Consider the following 16,111-nt stretch of genomic DNA (forward strand, 5'->3'; position numbering starts at 1 on the left):
ACGGCCAGCCTCCCCCAGCCTTTCTCCTGCTGTGTGCCATCCTCTCCAGCTCATCTGTCATCTCCATTCATTCCTACAGGACAATCTCAACGACTTCAAGGACTCCGCTTCAAAGGTTTGGACCTTTTTCAATCCTTAACTCTGATTGTGTCTTCAGACCTAGTGAACTGTCTACCCAGACCATTCGGGCAATATTGGTTCACAACTTCCAAACAATGTTCAAAAAGATTGTCCATGGTGGCACAATTTGTCCAAAATGTACTTTGGTGGCCAAAAATGCAGTATAGTTAGCGTGTTTTAAACACTTTTGTTATACCCACAAATACTGCGGTTTGTTTCAACACCACTGTGGGACCTTATGATTTCCATAATGCAGAAAATGCGTATGGAATTGTGCAATCCATAACTCTCTGAATTTGGCCAAATCTGGATTAATAAATCAAAAGTGACATGAAGGCCTTTTATTTGATAAAACACAAATGCAACCCCCCCCCCCACGTTTTTTACGTTTTTTGATCATTTGTTTGCATTAAATTTAAACCTATGTTATAGATGAAACTACTTTCATTGGATACGGTTTTGGTTAATGTTTTTAATGGATTAAATAGTTTTCAGTTGATTACACAAAATTTGTGATTATTACAATTAAATGTCATTTAACAATTAAGATGTAAAATGCACAATTTGTGAAAAAAAAATGAACTTTGTGTTGTTGTCTAAGTTCTGAAACCTGCCTGTGATGCACAGGAATGCTGTCTATGTAGGCAGTAGGGCTGTCAAAATGATTTGAATTTAGAATATTCGTTGAATTTAAAATAAAAATCCAAATTCGAATGCAAAACCGTTGCTCGACACACAGTACCACTTGTTTCATCAGAAGTTTTTGTTCCCCGTCCCACTACATCTCTTGTTTTTAAATGTTCCTGTAGCTCAACTGGTAGAGCACTGCGTTAGCAAGCAAGCAAGCGCAAGGTTGGAGGTTCGATTCCCCGGGAACACATGATATGTAAAAATTGATAGCCTGAATGCACTGTAAGTCGCTTTGGATAAAACCGTCTGCCAAATGCATACATTTAATTTTAATTTAATTTTTAAAATTAATTTTATTTTAATTTAAATGTGAAAAATGTATTCTGTGTGACTGACTGGCTTTCCGCCTTTTTGTAGTTAACCATGCATGCATACATGATGCGGTTTTGTTTATAGTGGTTTAAGCAACTTAATTATAATTGGTTTATAAACACTTTTTACACTTTTTTTTTTTTTTTTTTTCAGGAATGTTTTCTTATGCTTTTAATAAATGTGCATTAGTAATATTTTGCTCAATGTGGCCTCAGGAGAGAAACCAAAAGCTTTCTTTCACCCTATAGAAATTATGCATTTTAAATTAGAATATAGTTCAATAGTAGAATATATATTAGTTTTCCAGCTATTTTGACAGCCCTGGTAGGCAGCATTCCTGCGGACGGATGCCCAGAGATGCTGTGTGGGATGGCAGCTCACTAGCCTCTTATTAATATTGTTGATATCGTCTTCCTGCAGAAACTGTCCTCACACTGTTTGTCATGAATGTGTTTGTGGATTGCAGCACGTTTTGTGCCACATGCCAGGTGTGGAGTGTTTCTAGTGGTATATCGGTCTTTAAAAAGTGCCTTTTCCCTTCAGAAGATGGCGGAATATGTCTGAATCATGCATAGCGCTCTTCTGCTCGCACATCCCTCTCCTCCTCTGCCAAGACATTTTATATTCTGCTAATGTCATTTCAGCCCAACAATATCCTCCATTCTTCCCGTGGCTACGCTCTCCTGGGCTCCTCTCTCAGTCCTCGCTGTCTGATTGGACTCCGCTCCTCTATTCTAGCTCTCCGGTCTCTTTTGAACAGCTCCTGTCAGCCGCAGGGAGATAAGTGTTTTGCAGTTTGGTCACTGAAGGATGTTTGGAAATATGCTGATGGCACCACCTGAAGAAAAGCAGTACAGCTGAATTTTGAGCAGCCTGTTATTTTATTCTCTCTCTCTCTGAAGGTCTGCTGTCAAAGTATTCCCCCACATTAACTGCAGGATCATCCAGATACGAAGGACCCTCAGTATAGATGTATTTAGCATGAGACACGAGAGCTGTTGTTTTCCTGAACCAGCAGGGTCGGGCTGTTTCTTGTAGGATAATGTGTCAGCTGTGTGTGTGTTTTCTTCTAATTCAGTTGTCCGTTTGGATTCTGGTGTTAAAGCGGTTTCGAACATGGGATTGATTCTGCAGCCGTTCACTCTCGGAGGGTTTGTGGTGTTAATCTGATGTTGAAATACTCTTTCCAAACAGAGGTGGTGTGTGTTGTTGTCTTTAACACATCGCAGGACCATGTAGAGCAATACCAGACGTGTGTTACAATTCATACTCCTCATACCCATTTCAGTTCTTTTAAACACAATACTTGGTCATTAATTGACTGATTATGGTGTAATTGTAATCGGTCAGTATATTAAAGAACAAAACAAATAAGCCGAGTCAAGTAGTCTTTCAGAAATTAAAAATAAAGCACTTTTATTAATTGGTTCACAAAACCAATGTATTCACATATCAGACTGAATCTGTAGGATCGGACTTTAAAGGAGGTTTCTCTCAGGGGTCAGAAGTCAGTACAGTGTCAGATCTTGGAGGAGGATTGGGGGCTACAGTAAATGGTGAAGATCTGAAGTCCATCGCTAACCGTCTCGTTTATTCCCCCGGTATCTCTTGCTCTGTTGGATCTCAGTCTGGTTTGGTTCGTCTCCTCCTCATTTATCTTCGGATCAGTGGGAGAGTCTGAAATGGCAGTTTTCCAAACAACACAAGCACATTCTGCTGTTCGATGGCAAACAAGAATCATGTTTACTGTGTGTGTGCTTTTATGCACATGGACACATGGGCTTTTTTATTGTAATTTTTAATGACTTCATTGAAGTTACTTTATTCTGTATGTGTCATTTCCAGCTGGATCATGAATATGAGGCAAATGATCAAACGACTTAAAAATAAAAAGATTAAAAAAACAGCACCGCAGCAAACCGTTAATGAAGCTTGTTTGTGAACATGATGTGGGACGATGAGTTTCTGTGTCCTGGCAGCTTGTGTCGTGTTAAAGATCAAATGAGTTCCACCAGAAAATAGGTGAAATCTTTAGGTGCATTGAATGTGAGGCACGTGAAAGAGCTGCATATGTGAGTTCAGCTTTTAATCGAGTGCTTGGACTTCCAGTGGGTGTGTCTGACAGCACGGTGAGGTGTGAAGACTCATGGGAAGGCGAGTGCGACTCTAATGGGGCATGCTAATGAAGTGGCAGCGGTCCGCTGTGAGGCGTTAACCCTCTCTCATCTCTCCATCCAACCCACAGCACCATCCTAACCACAGCACAGTCCTGCCCAAGAGCAAAGAGAAGGACGAGGAGAAGAAAGAGTCTGACAAATCCAGGGACCGTTCCAATGAGAGGGAGAAGAAGGAAGAGCGGAAGGACCGGAAACGAGTAAGTGGCTCCGTCCCTGACGCGGTTAAAGGATCCGGGCACTTGGTGAGGTTCATAAAGCACACAGTTTCTCAGTTACAACATGGCCGTCTTTGAGTAAAGGGCGGTAATTAAAGGAGCGTGATGTTGATTCCCGCCGTTTCTTCGTCTAGGACTACTCAAACAGTGACCGCGAGATGAGTCAGGAAGCCAAGCGCCGCAAAGATGAAAATGGAATGAGTGAGTCGATTACACCTGTCTTTTAGACTTGTTCTGCCCTCTGCCGAGAGCAGGACAGGCGAGCTAGCGAAGCCTCAGAAAGCCCTCCTCTCACATGACTGCGCTCGCTCTCTTCACACAGGCTCCTCCAAACACAGCAAGAGCGCCAGCCCCTCCGAATCACCACACTCCAACGACAAGGACAGCAGCAAGCGCTCCAAGTCCACCAGCAAGGACAAGAGCGAACTGGCCAAACCGGAGAAGACCTCTGGAGGCAAAAAGGTTTGTGAGTGTGTTAATTAAGACGTCAAACAAAGCCCCTAAAAGTGTTCAACTCAGCTCACTCTTCGTGTTTGATTTAAAACCTTAAGTATGAGAACAAAACTAAAAAAGCTATATATATATAATAAAATCTCAATGAGTGACTGACCAATGTCTGGAGAGCAGAATATCGTAGTCCGTGTTAAGGGCGATCACACTAGACTTTGAACGTGCAACATTTTTTCGGACGCCGATGCAGGAGCGGGATATAACCATAAAGCACCTTATCATATTGTACTCTCTCTCTCTCTCTATATATAAATACATACACACTAAGCAATAAAAAAATTATAAAATGAGTCCTCATTCAAATGTACCATCTGCTCCTGTTTCCATTGACACTGTGAACCATGCAGCTTCTTTTAAAATTTTTATTTTTATAATATTTTTAAAGATGTATTCTATAAAATAGGACGCTAGGCTACGGCTAAAATTAGTGCTTCCTTAATTTTTGAATTTCTGTACAGAGAGGTCACGTAGTCTTCTACTGGTCCCATATTTTCACGTGATGTGAGTTCACCAAACTTGAATTTTGGGATGCAGCGAAATGCGAAGTTTTTTGCAGAAACTTGCGTGTCCGGTCTGACACATTCGCATGCGTATGAATGGAAGTCAGTGGTCCAAAAAGTGCGGTGTGACCGCCCCCTTAATCTAACTGTTGAACATATGAGGCGCCATTTAAAGATACATTAGGACTATAATTAAATCATTTTAATTTGGAGATTAACAATGCACCAAAAAATGCTTTTAGGTTCAAATCATCATGGACAGTGCCAACGTGTAAAGGCCTGTTCACACTGAGAACAATAACTGGAGCGATTACTGGAGCTGGAGTCTGGGAACACAATGTGCACCAGCCATCTTCATAAACCTGTAGTGAGAAGGGTTATGGACAGAAGAGCAGCTTTAAGAGCTCCCTGATGTTTTAGTGAAAATTAAGAAAACACAGACGGCCACAAATATTAGTTTTGTCATATTTAGTTGAAATGTAAAATACAATTAGTTATTAATAGTTGGTATTCTTATGAAAATTTGTAATATCTTACAGTGAAATAAAAATATTTTTTTTCTTTAGTTTTAATTGAATGTGCATGTAGTTATATATTTTTGATCATTAGATTTTGATGCGGTTGTTCTTATAGAATTAGATTAGAATTAGACTGCCATTGCTGTAACAAATCTAATGTCCACGTCACATAAAATTGGCTTCAAAATCTAACATCTAATAACATGGCTTGTGAGTATCTCAGGTTTCATGCTACATTAAAATCCTTTTTGTTTGAAACATATAAATCAAATGTTTTGTTTTTAGTTAAGGAGTCTTTTACAGTTTGATGTATTTAGTGTTTTCACGAGGAGACGAACCCTGTGCCTAAAACCAAGCTTTAGAAATGATCAGCTGCAGAGAAGCCCTTATGAACTCCATCCAAACTCCACTAAAACACCCAGAGTGAAACGAAACCCTTCACACGTTCACTGATGCTCTCGTGTTTCCTCTGCTACAGGAATCCAGGCATGACAAAGAGAAATCCGAAAAGAAGAGAGACAGCACTGGCGCTAAAGAAGAGAAGAAACAATATCCTTTGATGCCTTAAACACCAACGGCAGCGTGTAGAGATGAAAAGAAGTCGTGCTTTTTCTGTAGAAATCCGCTTCATACAAACTCAGCTCACTGCTGTTATTATTTTAATTTTTTTCCTTAACATTCATCACCCATAAATCATCAGAAAAGCACAGATAATCTATGCTGACCCTGGAGGTGAGGAAGTGCTTTAAGAGTGTTTTCGTACTCTTTTCTTAAGAGTGGAGTTAAGGGTTAAGGGAGTTGATTGATTTGCGATGTGCTTATGGGTAATGCAGAAGTTTCCTGAGTGGCACTGGCTGCAGTGTTCCTGCAGGACTCATCAGCTCGGCGTCAGCATCTTAACTCCGATCACCGTCTGGAAAGAGGACTCGCTTTGCCTGCATCCAAACTTCTGTTGTTTTGCCTGGAAATGTCGTCGCTCGTATTTTAATCTGCCATTTTTATTGTGATATTTTCAGTACTACACTGAAAGTTTGTTTCCTTTAATATTTAGCACAATGTGCTCCTTGCATCACAAACAGATTCAGGTTGAATTGGTGTCGCTCTCAAATGCTTGCGTTTTTATGACCTTGCTTATTACTTTATTTTCTGTTTTCTTTTTCCTTCTCTTTTTTTCTTTTTAAGTAAAAAAGAAAGCTCTGGTTTCCTGAATACTACTTTTCCTTTTTTTAATTCACATGTGATATTTAGACTAGGTGTTTGAAGCCGTACAAATGCTCTATTTGTATATTATGTACACAAAAATAAAATGGTTCCATGTAATAAGACATTTTCTGTTACTTTCATTTCAAATGTATGCCTCCGGATTTCCTTTGTGTGTTCAATCATGTTTTTAAATGATTTGTATGAAGAATGGCAAGCTGGATTTCTCCATAAATAAGTGGACTAAAAAGGAAACAATTCATGACTTTCCAAATGACTTCATGGAGTTTTTATCTGGCAGAATCTACAGTGTATGCTTTTTCTAAATAAAATAGTTTTATTAGTGTATCGCATGTCTCTTGTTGTTTTTTATTTTATTTTATTGGATGCTTTGGGATTTTGCTTAACTACTACAAATAACTGCATTTATTGCACCAATTTGCTGAAGCTCCCGAACACTCGACGAGGTTTGGGCACGATTGATATCAGTGCTTCTCTGAGCTCTTCATGAGGACCTCATGAAATACTTCAAATGCTCAAGATGAATTTATCAGTTCACAAACTCTACTCAACTCTCTGAATGCCGTTGCAATAGTTACAAAATATAAATGTACTTTAAAGTAAATGACAATTTATATATATATATATATATATTTTACTCACTGATATTATTGAATGACATGATGACATTTTAAGTGTGGTGTTTGTGCCTTGAAATCTGAGAATATTTTAAAGAGATCAGGTCAATTTTTCAATTTCAATATCTATATTATTTAATACATTTTACGAATACACTAAATCAAAGGCATAGTTCACCCAAAAATGAAAATTTGGGTTTACAAGATGTAGGTGACTTTTTTTTCTTCAGTAGAACACAAACATATTTTTAACTCAAACCGTTGCAGTCTGTCAGTCTTATAATGGAAGTGGATGAGAATCAATTAAATCCTGCGGCTCGTGACTGTACACAGATGCGTACAGGCATGAAACGATCGGTCTGTGCAAGAAAGCGAACTGGTTTTATATCTTTTTTTTTTTTTTTTTTTTACCACTGATTCACCGCAATGTGCGAATTGTCCTGAGTGTGTTCTCAAAAGCCACCTGTGAGATGTCTTTTCTTCTTCTTGCTTTAGGTGCATCACAGGCTTAGAAGTGCTTTACCAGCACCGATCTCTCAAATGGACCATTGACACTATCTACAATCTCAATTAGGAGTGTCCATGGTCCCTTTGTGCGATAGGTGGCGCTCAGGACAGTTCGGACATTGTGGTGAATCAGAGTTAAAAAACGATATAAATAGGGTACACTTGCTGCCATTTTAATCACTACACAAAAACTTGATGCTGAAATGAAGTGAATTTTCACATATTTGTTTTGCTTGTGTAGTAAAATCTCATAAATTAATAATAGCCATGAGTAGTTTATATTTTCCACAATTAGCTCATAGACATAAGGTGCATTTTTTGTCTGTACCCACATTAATACTCTTAATACTCTAAACTATTTATTGTAAATTTAATGAATTACAGTTTTAAAAATTAGTGAAAAAAAAACTGATTTAATTGCTTTAATTCAGATTTACTTAAAATAGGAACAAATATTTAAATATAGCAAAAAGTAGCTACATTACAGAATAATAATAATACACTCCTGTATATTCTATAACCCTAATCCTAAACATACGCATCACTCACTTTCTGCATTTACATTTTCAATCATTCTGTTTGATTTGTAAGCTTGTTTTATCATGGGGACCCCAAAAATATTTCCTATACAGGTAGAATTTACTGGTATTACTATACTTGTGGGGACATTTGGTAATGTTGGTAATACCAATACACAAACACACAGCCTCTGAATATGCATTTTATTTTCTATGACTGAACTGTTATTATATACATAGCAACCTAAAAGGTGTATCAACTGTACCCACTTTACCACCTTGTATATTTCACAAAATGCTATGTAATCCTTTTAACATGTGACTGTATTCTATTATCATTACAGTGTACAACTAAACAGCATGTGACATACACTCTCAACCGTACCCCACTGGCATGCTCGCACATTTCTCAAAACTATGAAAATAACTTACATTTCACAAAGTCTTAAAATAGGTATACTTTTAGAGCACAGTGTAAAGAGGACTCGCTTTGCCTGCATCCAAACTTCTGTTGTTTTGCCTGGAAATGTCGTCGCTCGTATTTTAATCTGCCATTTTTATTGTGATATTTTCAGTACTACACTACCGTTTGCAATGATATATGTTAAGTTTAACAATCATAAAAGATTAAATAAGCTATTCATTGTGGAAGGGACGTGGTGAAAAGAAAACCTCACCTTGACAAAAAAAAAAAAAAAAATTGTAGATATCTTCGAAGTGGAAAGACACACACATTTCAAGTTTCCCACAATCAAAGTGAAAACTAATACGATTGGAGAAAAAAATATCAAGGCTCAGAGTTCTTCTATACTCAAGTTAACGGTGTTTCAACTGTACATGTCTCAAATGTACTCTACTGTTCAGTTTCTTACACAGACCGATCGTTTCGTATTTTTACACATCTGTGTACCACCACGAGCCGCAGGGTTTAATTTAGTTTTGTTTGTGTATTTTTTTTTTTTTTTGACTCTCAAAGCCGTGATTCCCATCCACCTCAATTATAAGATTGACAGACTACAACGGTTTGAGTTAAAAATCTCTGTTTGTGTTCTACTGCAAAAAAAATTCACCTACATCTTGGCTAACCGGTGGGGGGGCAGATAAACATTTTTGGGTGAACTATGCCTTTAATTTTGAATAGTAACAATTTCATTTAGGCAACAAATGTGAGGCTGTGCTGTTCTGAGTGTCTTCAATGCTAAAAGCCTTTGGATTTAAAAGTTTTCGAACTCTTATCTCTCTGTCTGTCTCTCTATCTGTCTGTCAATCTATTTGTCTGTCTATCTATCTGTCTATCTATCTGTCTTATTTGTCCGTCCGTCCATCTGTCTCTATCTATTTGTCCATCCGTCTGTCTTTATCTATCTGTCTGTCCGTCTATCTGTCTTTCGGTCTATTTGTATGTCTATCTGTCTATTTGTCTTGACTATTTGTCTGTCTGTCTGTCCGTCTATCAATTTGTCTGTCTGTCTGTCTATTTTTCTATCTCTCCATTTGTCTGTCTATTTTTCTGTCCGTCTGTCTGTCTGTCTATTTGTCTGTCTGTCCGTCTGTCTATTTGTCTGTCTATTTGTCTTCCGTCTCTCCGTCTGTCTCTGTCTGTCTGTCTGTCTGTCTCTCTCTCTCCATCTAACTGTCTCTATCTTTCTGTCTCTCTCTCTCCGTCTGTCTGTCTCTATCTATTTGTCTGTCTGTCTGTCTCTATCTATTTGTCTGTCTGTCTCTATCTATTTTTCCGTCTGTCCGTCTGTCTCTATCTGTCTGTCTATCTATTTGTCTGTCCATCTCTCCGTCTGTGTCTGTCTGTCTTTTTTCTGTCTGTCCCTCTGTCTATCTATCTGTCTATCTATTTGTCTGTCCGTCCGTCCGTCTGTCTCTATCTATTTGTCCGTCTGTCTGTCTTTATCTATCTGTCTGCCCGTCTATCTATTTGTCTTTCGGTCTATTTGTCTGTCCGTCTCTCCGTCTGTCTCTGTCTGTCTGTCTCTCTCTCTCCGTCTAACTGTCTCTATCTTTCTGTCTCTCTCTCTCCGTCTGTCTGTCTGTGTATCTATTTGTCTGTCTGTCTCTATCTATTTTTCCGTCCATCCATCTGTCTCTATCTATCTGTCTGTCTATCTATTTGTCTGTCTGTCTCTCTGTCTGTCTGTCTGTCTGTCTATCTATTTGTCTGTACGTCTCTCTGTCTGTGTCTGTCTGTCTATTTTTCTGTCTGTCCGTCTGTCTGTCTATTTGTCTATTTGTCTATCTGTCCGTCTATCTGTCTATTTGTCTGTCTATCTGTCTATTTGTCTGTCTATTTGTCTTTGTCGTCTGTCTGTCTGTTTTTCTGTCTGTCTATTTTTCTGTCTGTCCGTCTATCTATTTTTCTGTCCGTCTGTCAGTCTGTCTATTTGTCTGTCTGTATGTCGGTCTATCTATTTGTCTGTCCGTCTCTCCGTCTGTGTCTGTCTGTCTCTCTCTCTGTCTGTCTGTCGTTCTATTTCTCTCTCTCTCTCTCTCTCTCTCTCTCTCTCTCTCTGTCTGTCTGTCTGTCTGTCTGTCTATCTTGTGTGCAACAAAACATTTCCTTCATGGAGGAGAAAGTGAATTCATTTGCTGGTGACTCCATCTATACATAAATTATAACATTTTATACCTCCTTTGACTTTAAGAAGTAAAAGTTTTGTGGAGGTACAGAGTGTCATCCTCTATCTATTTGTCTGTCTCTGTCTGTCCGTCTATTTATTTGTCCGTCTGTCTGTCTATTTGTATGTCTGTCTGTCTATCTATTTTTTCTGTTTGTCTCTCCGTCTGTGTCTGTCTGTCTGTCTGTCTATCTATTTGTCTGTCTGTCTGTCTATTCGTCTCTGCCTGTCTGTCTGTCTGTATATTTGTCTGTCTGTCCATCTATCTATTTGTCTGTATGTCCGTCTGTCTGTCTATTTTTCTGTCTGTCTGTTTGTCATGTCCGTCTGTCTCTCTCTCTCTCTCTCTCTCTCTCTCTCTCTCTGTCTGTCTGTCTCTGTCTTGTCTCTCTCTGCCTGTCTGTCCATCTTGACTCCATCTATACATAAATTATAACATTTTATACCTCCTTCGTCTTTAAGTAGTAAAAGTTTTGTGCAGGTACAGAGTGTCATTCTTTATAAATTCAGTGGTTTCTTTGTATTCCACAAAGTTATCTCAACACTCATGCTTTGCGGATCACAGATTCATTGTGTGCATTAAAAAGCCCCCACACATTCTTCCATTCAGTTTTTTTTTTCTTTTTTATTTACAAAATGTATTAAAATTCCTTGTACAAGGCCTCACTATCAGGGCTCGGGGAACAACAGTCATGCATGCACGTCTCTGGGTCACGTCCTCTGGGCTGAAGTGCTGTTTCACAGGTCAGGAACAGGTCGAAATATGAAAGCTGAACCCCACTTTCTACCGACCCTCTAGAATCTAATGGAAGTCGTGGGGCTTGACATGACAATCACAAGTTTTCACATGCAGATAGAAAATTTGGGAATTCAGTCACTCGCTTGGGAATCCTTCACTAGAAATGTACAGATTTGTGTTCCACACTGTAGTCTTTTAAAAGCTTTTCGTTATAAAACGATCTGTCCATGGTCACAGGATGGGCCGCATCCTCGGTCCCGTGGAGTCACAGTTGGTTTTCTCTCCAACACAAAAATGTCACTGTAAATGTGCTAGTTTCCCGTTAGCTCCTTTTATAAATCTACTGTAAATGTTATTAATCCTAGTCTCGTTTGCTAAATAATTCACCAAACACTAATAATGCTCGTCAAATAAAAGCTTGATTTTATGTGCGAATTATATTTGGAAAAACGTGAGGTAATCAAATACCACATTGTAAAAGCCATGTCCTTTTGTGAGTTGCAGTTTATCTACATTAATTATAGCTTCAGTTTCTTGTACAGTATGCTGTGATAACTACAAAAGGTTGTGTCTGTAAGCACATGTGTGTGTGAATGAAGTCGTGTGGCGATTTTTGGTTTTGTAAAACTCGCGTGTGAGAACACCATTATTGAATGTCAAATGGGGTTTAGCTATAGCTTCTGAACTTCCAGCTGAACTTCTGAGAAATATAGATCAGACAAAAGAAAAGCACGTGATATGCTGCAACATATCCGACCGACTCACAGATCCTGATCTGGAATTGAACCAGTTCATGATCTGATCAATGAATACACTGATTGAACAAGTGTGAAAGCAAATTTACAGTATTACAAGCGTTTGCTCGAACTCCGGGTTCCACAAAGTCCAGAGAAGACGTCTCGAGTCAGATTGGCTCATTCGGTGTGCTAAGATCGCAAGTGATGGCTTTATTTCTCGCTGTCCATGGAGTTTTTTTTATTTCACAGGGATGATGATGATGATGGCATTCTGTGGGTTGAGTGATTGGAGTGATGCAATGCTTCAGCCGTGAATTTGCATCAGTGTGATACTCTGAATATTCCATAAGGCACTGAAGAAATCGGTTCCAATTCTTGCGCCGGTCCGTGCAGGAGCGTGCTGTGTCGGCTGGAGCTGATGTGTATGGAGAGAGGGGGGCGATCCCTCCTGAAGATCCAGCCGCCTCTGTGAGGTGTCACACCACGCTGTCAGACTGCCGTCCTGCACACACACACACACACACACACACATCAGAGAGTATGCACAAGAGAGAATGTTACGCAGTGGGAAAATAAAGTTTGTTTTTTAGCTGATTCTACAGTGTAGTATCGTCTATCCTCTGATCTCTTCAGCTGCGGTGAAATGTCACAGTAAATCTTAAAACATTTTTAATGCGAAAGATCAGAACATTGAGGAATGATGTACTTGAAAAATCTATGATGTATTTATTTGATGAATTACAACACAGACTGCTGAGAATAACTCCTGCCAAGAACACATCTCATATTTCAAAATCTAAAGAAAGACGTTGTGCATAGAAGAAAATGAATGTTTATGTATGTATGTATTTTTCTCCAATTAGCAACTCAACAAATTTGCATTACTATGAGGTGAAAATATTATTTAAATTATAAACTAAACAATTTTTTTCTTTTTTTTAAGCCATTCACTTACAAATTGAATAGTGACTTCATTGTTGCAAACTTTTACTTCTGATAAATGCTGCTCTTTTGAACTTTCTGTTAATCAAATAATCCAGGGTGGAAATACATACAGTATATCATGGTTTCCAAAAAAAGTGATTTCAATATTGATATTAAGAAATGTTTATTGAACAACAAATCATATTTCTAATATACAGAGTAATGGCTGCTGAAAATTCAGCTTCGCTTCACAGGAATAAATTACATTTTAAAATATGTTAACAGTAATTAAACTTTTTTGAATTTATAAGTAAAACTCTCTCTCTCTCTCTCTCTCTCTCTCTCTCTCTCTCTATATATATGCATTTATATATGGTTGTATGTATGAGTCCTCCACCCCACAAAACAAACAGTGTAAGTGAAATATGACCAAGATCCAAAAAAAAAAAACAACAACAACAAAAAAACCTGCCCAAATATGTTGTGATGTGATATAATTCAATACTTTAACTGATAAAAACAACAGATCTGTTTATATAGTCTCCAGCTGTCCTATTTCTACTGTATTGGTTTGGTTTTCCAAATATTTTCTCTGGCCAAATGATACACATGTAGAACATGGATATATCTCTGACTGTTTTCTGCCCGAGTACAATTATAAAGAGAATGTGTTTCCAGCACAATCTGACTGATGCAACCGTTTGAAAACAAGCCAGCGTTTGGAAAAAATCAACCGGAACGCTGCTGCACTTTTCCATTGATTTGATTATCTGGAATTAATGACAAACACAGTCTCCAGCTTTGGCGCGCACACACACACACACACACTCACAGTAGAGGCATTACCATTAGATCTTTACGCTCTCTGTTCCGTACACGTTGTAGCCTTCTCGGTACGTGGCGAAGTTTTGGGTGTTGGCTGGTGGGGCTGGCTTATAGTTTTGGGTGTTCTTTTCAAGTTTCAACCGTTTGGCTTCTGCACGTGATTTGTAACAGAACTCTATCAAAGCCACCATCATGGCCAGCCCTAGTCCACCCACCAGAATATAGAAGACGCCAGCAACATTGCTCAGGCTCAGTGCACTTGTCTTGTCCTAAGAGAAGCGAGGGACATAGTTAGCATATCTTACAGTAGCAATCCTGACACAAAACACACTATCCTGTACAACTCCTCACATGTTCTATCAAGCAGGACTACTGGCTATAAATGACATTTCTACCGCTAGCAGAGGAATCTAGATTCCAATGGAGAGATTAAAGCCAAAATATCCATCTGTGTCTAGACGTCTAGCTCAATGTCATTTAAAGACAAATGAGACAATTAGGACCATAACTGGTGAATGTAGATGGTTTCTCTAACCTGATCTTCTCATTGGCTTCTTCATGTATCTGAGGAAGCTGGTCAGTTACATACAGGTCAGACCTCTAACTTAATAACCTTACTGCCTTTCCATTATTAAACCTTCAAATTCATATTTTGACATATTTTCTACACCAGAGTACTGAATTTAAGAATCAGAATGAACCATTCTGCTGCAGTTTACCCCCCAAACTTGTCCATTAAAAATTTGTCCATTAGTATTACACTATTTGCCGTTTTTATCTAGCTTGTTTTATACAGCGGCCGTTTAACTGCTGCATTTTTACTGTTCAGTTTTGTCTGTTACTACAAATCACCTTCACATCATAAGACTAGTCGACCTTCGCTTGTCTAAAGAAACTTGCATCGAAACTCTTTGTCACAATGAGAAATGGCATTTGTGGATAACTGATATATGAGGTTCAATAAATGAACAAGTCTTTTTTTCTTGGGTAATAGACAAATAAGTAACAACACTAATACATCAAATTTTAAATTCGAAGTTTGGTGAATAAGAACTGCAGCATAATGGTTATTGAGTCATGTGTAAATAAGCAAGAAAGACAATTGATATGCAGAAATTAATCTAATCAGGCGATCAATTTGCACTTTTAACTAATTCCCCATTAGATTTATCATTACAGCTTAATCTGAGGGCATTCACTGGACGAAATACTGAAGAAGAAAAAAAACAACAACAACAGAAACATATGTCTCATAAGTATCCCTTTGCTGATTATTGGAAATGATGGGGAATCGTGCAAAACTCTAGGCCACACGTCCTTATGGTTTCCTTATATGTGGCCACAATTAAATCTACTACACATGGGTTAAATCAAGATATTGACTATTGGTTTGTTCCTTGCATATGAACAATATGTCAAAATGCACTTTTTGGAATCAGTACAAAAGACCTGCAGCGACTGACCTTACTTCCCGAGTCCTTGGTTCCACATTCACCCTTATCGTACCACCATTTGTTTTTCAGCTTGGCTAAGATGCCTTGTTCACTGAGTTTCAATACTGCAAGGTTTACAGGAGTTCTTCACGTGGGAAATAACATAAATAACATTATATTATGTTATTTTATGTTATTCAAGTCTTAACTACTTCATACTTTACAAAGCGATAAAGCAGGGCTCCTGGCCATAATCAACACACATGTGGCAGGCATTCTGACTAGTACCTTCCATTCACCAGGGCTAAGCTAGTGTGCCAGGACCTACCCGTATCGCTTTGAGTAATCGGCATACACTGTTAAGAGAAGAACGGGCAGGTTTCTGCGAGGCTATAAAAGCAGAGAAGGGTCTTGGTTAATTTGAGCATCTGAGAATGTGGATCTCCACTGGAACCCTGGACTGACTGACAGACCAACGAAAATGACCAGTAGTATTTTGCTCAGGCTGAGGAGAGTGGACGCTAGGACTCTGTGAACGGATTACAGGCGGAGAGTACAGAGAAACCAAACAAGCAAACACACATACAGAAGTAAACAAGACCGTACACAGATGAGTCAAAGCATTTGCAAAGTAAAACACTGTTTTACCTGGGTGTCTATCCATGCTACGTCAGAGGCTAGTCTTGCTAATCAGATGCGGTTAATGTAAATGACATTAGCATTAGCGGCTAATGAAGCAGTGACTATATTGTAAATAAACAATCATCGATGAGGGGTCAGAGTGTGATGTTGTGGCCATTTTGGGTAGTGCCCTTCAGTTATATTCAGTTAGCGTAATGCTAACCATTAAATTCAACATGAAATAAAAATTATCCTATTTATTTTCTTAATACACATGCATGCCTTATTATACTCAGTTTT

General features: G+C 38.6%; 2 protein-coding genes across 8 annotated transcripts in view; one reads left to right on the plus strand and one right to left on the minus strand.

The window, feature by feature from the left end:
* The window catches only part of LOC128026858 (THO complex subunit 2), a 53,373-nt gene extending 46,783 nt beyond the window's left edge, over window positions 1-6,590 (plus strand). For 2 of the 4 annotated variants that reach the window (XM_052614098.1, XM_052614099.1), the window contains exons 33-39: window positions 80-115; window positions 3,368-3,541; window positions 3,649-3,715; window positions 3,837-3,976; window positions 5,521-5,591; window positions 5,729-5,774; window positions 5,876-6,590. In XM_052614098.1, the coding sequence (XP_052470058.1) occupies window positions 80-115; window positions 3,368-3,541; window positions 3,649-3,715; window positions 3,837-3,976; window positions 5,521-5,591; window positions 5,729-5,756 (516 nt within the window). In that variant the 3' untranslated portion in view covers window positions 5,757-5,774; window positions 5,876-6,590. The remainder of the gene's footprint in view (window positions 1-79; window positions 116-3,367; window positions 3,542-3,648; window positions 3,716-3,836; window positions 3,977-5,520; window positions 5,592-5,728; window positions 5,775-5,875) is intronic. The other 2 variants (XM_052614100.1, XM_052614101.1) reach the window with 1 other exon arrangement.
* A 2,252-nt stretch (window positions 6,591-8,842) lies between these two features.
* LOC128026863 (glutamate receptor 3-like) overlaps window positions 8,843-16,111 on the minus strand; it is a 121,050-nt gene continuing 113,781 nt past the window's right edge. The window contains exons 14-16 of one of the 4 annotated variants that reach the window (XM_052614108.1): window positions 15,221-15,335; window positions 13,779-14,026; window positions 8,843-12,510 (exon numbers count right to left, since the gene is read on the minus strand). In XM_052614108.1, coding sequence (XP_052470068.1) covers window positions 13,781-14,026; window positions 15,221-15,335 — 361 coding nt within the window. In that variant the 3' untranslated portion in view covers window positions 8,843-12,510; window positions 13,779-13,780. Of the gene's footprint in view, window positions 12,511-13,778; window positions 15,336-16,111 lie in introns of those variants that run through there. The other 3 variants (XM_052614109.1, XR_008186556.1, XM_052614110.1) reach the window with 3 other exon arrangements.

This window comes from Carassius gibelio, chromosome A14 (genome assembly GCF_023724105.1).
Source record: "Carassius gibelio isolate Cgi1373 ecotype wild population from Czech Republic chromosome A14, carGib1.2-hapl.c, whole genome shotgun sequence".
In the NCBI taxonomy this organism is placed as follows: Eukaryota; Metazoa; Chordata; class Actinopteri; order Cypriniformes; family Cyprinidae; genus Carassius; species Carassius gibelio.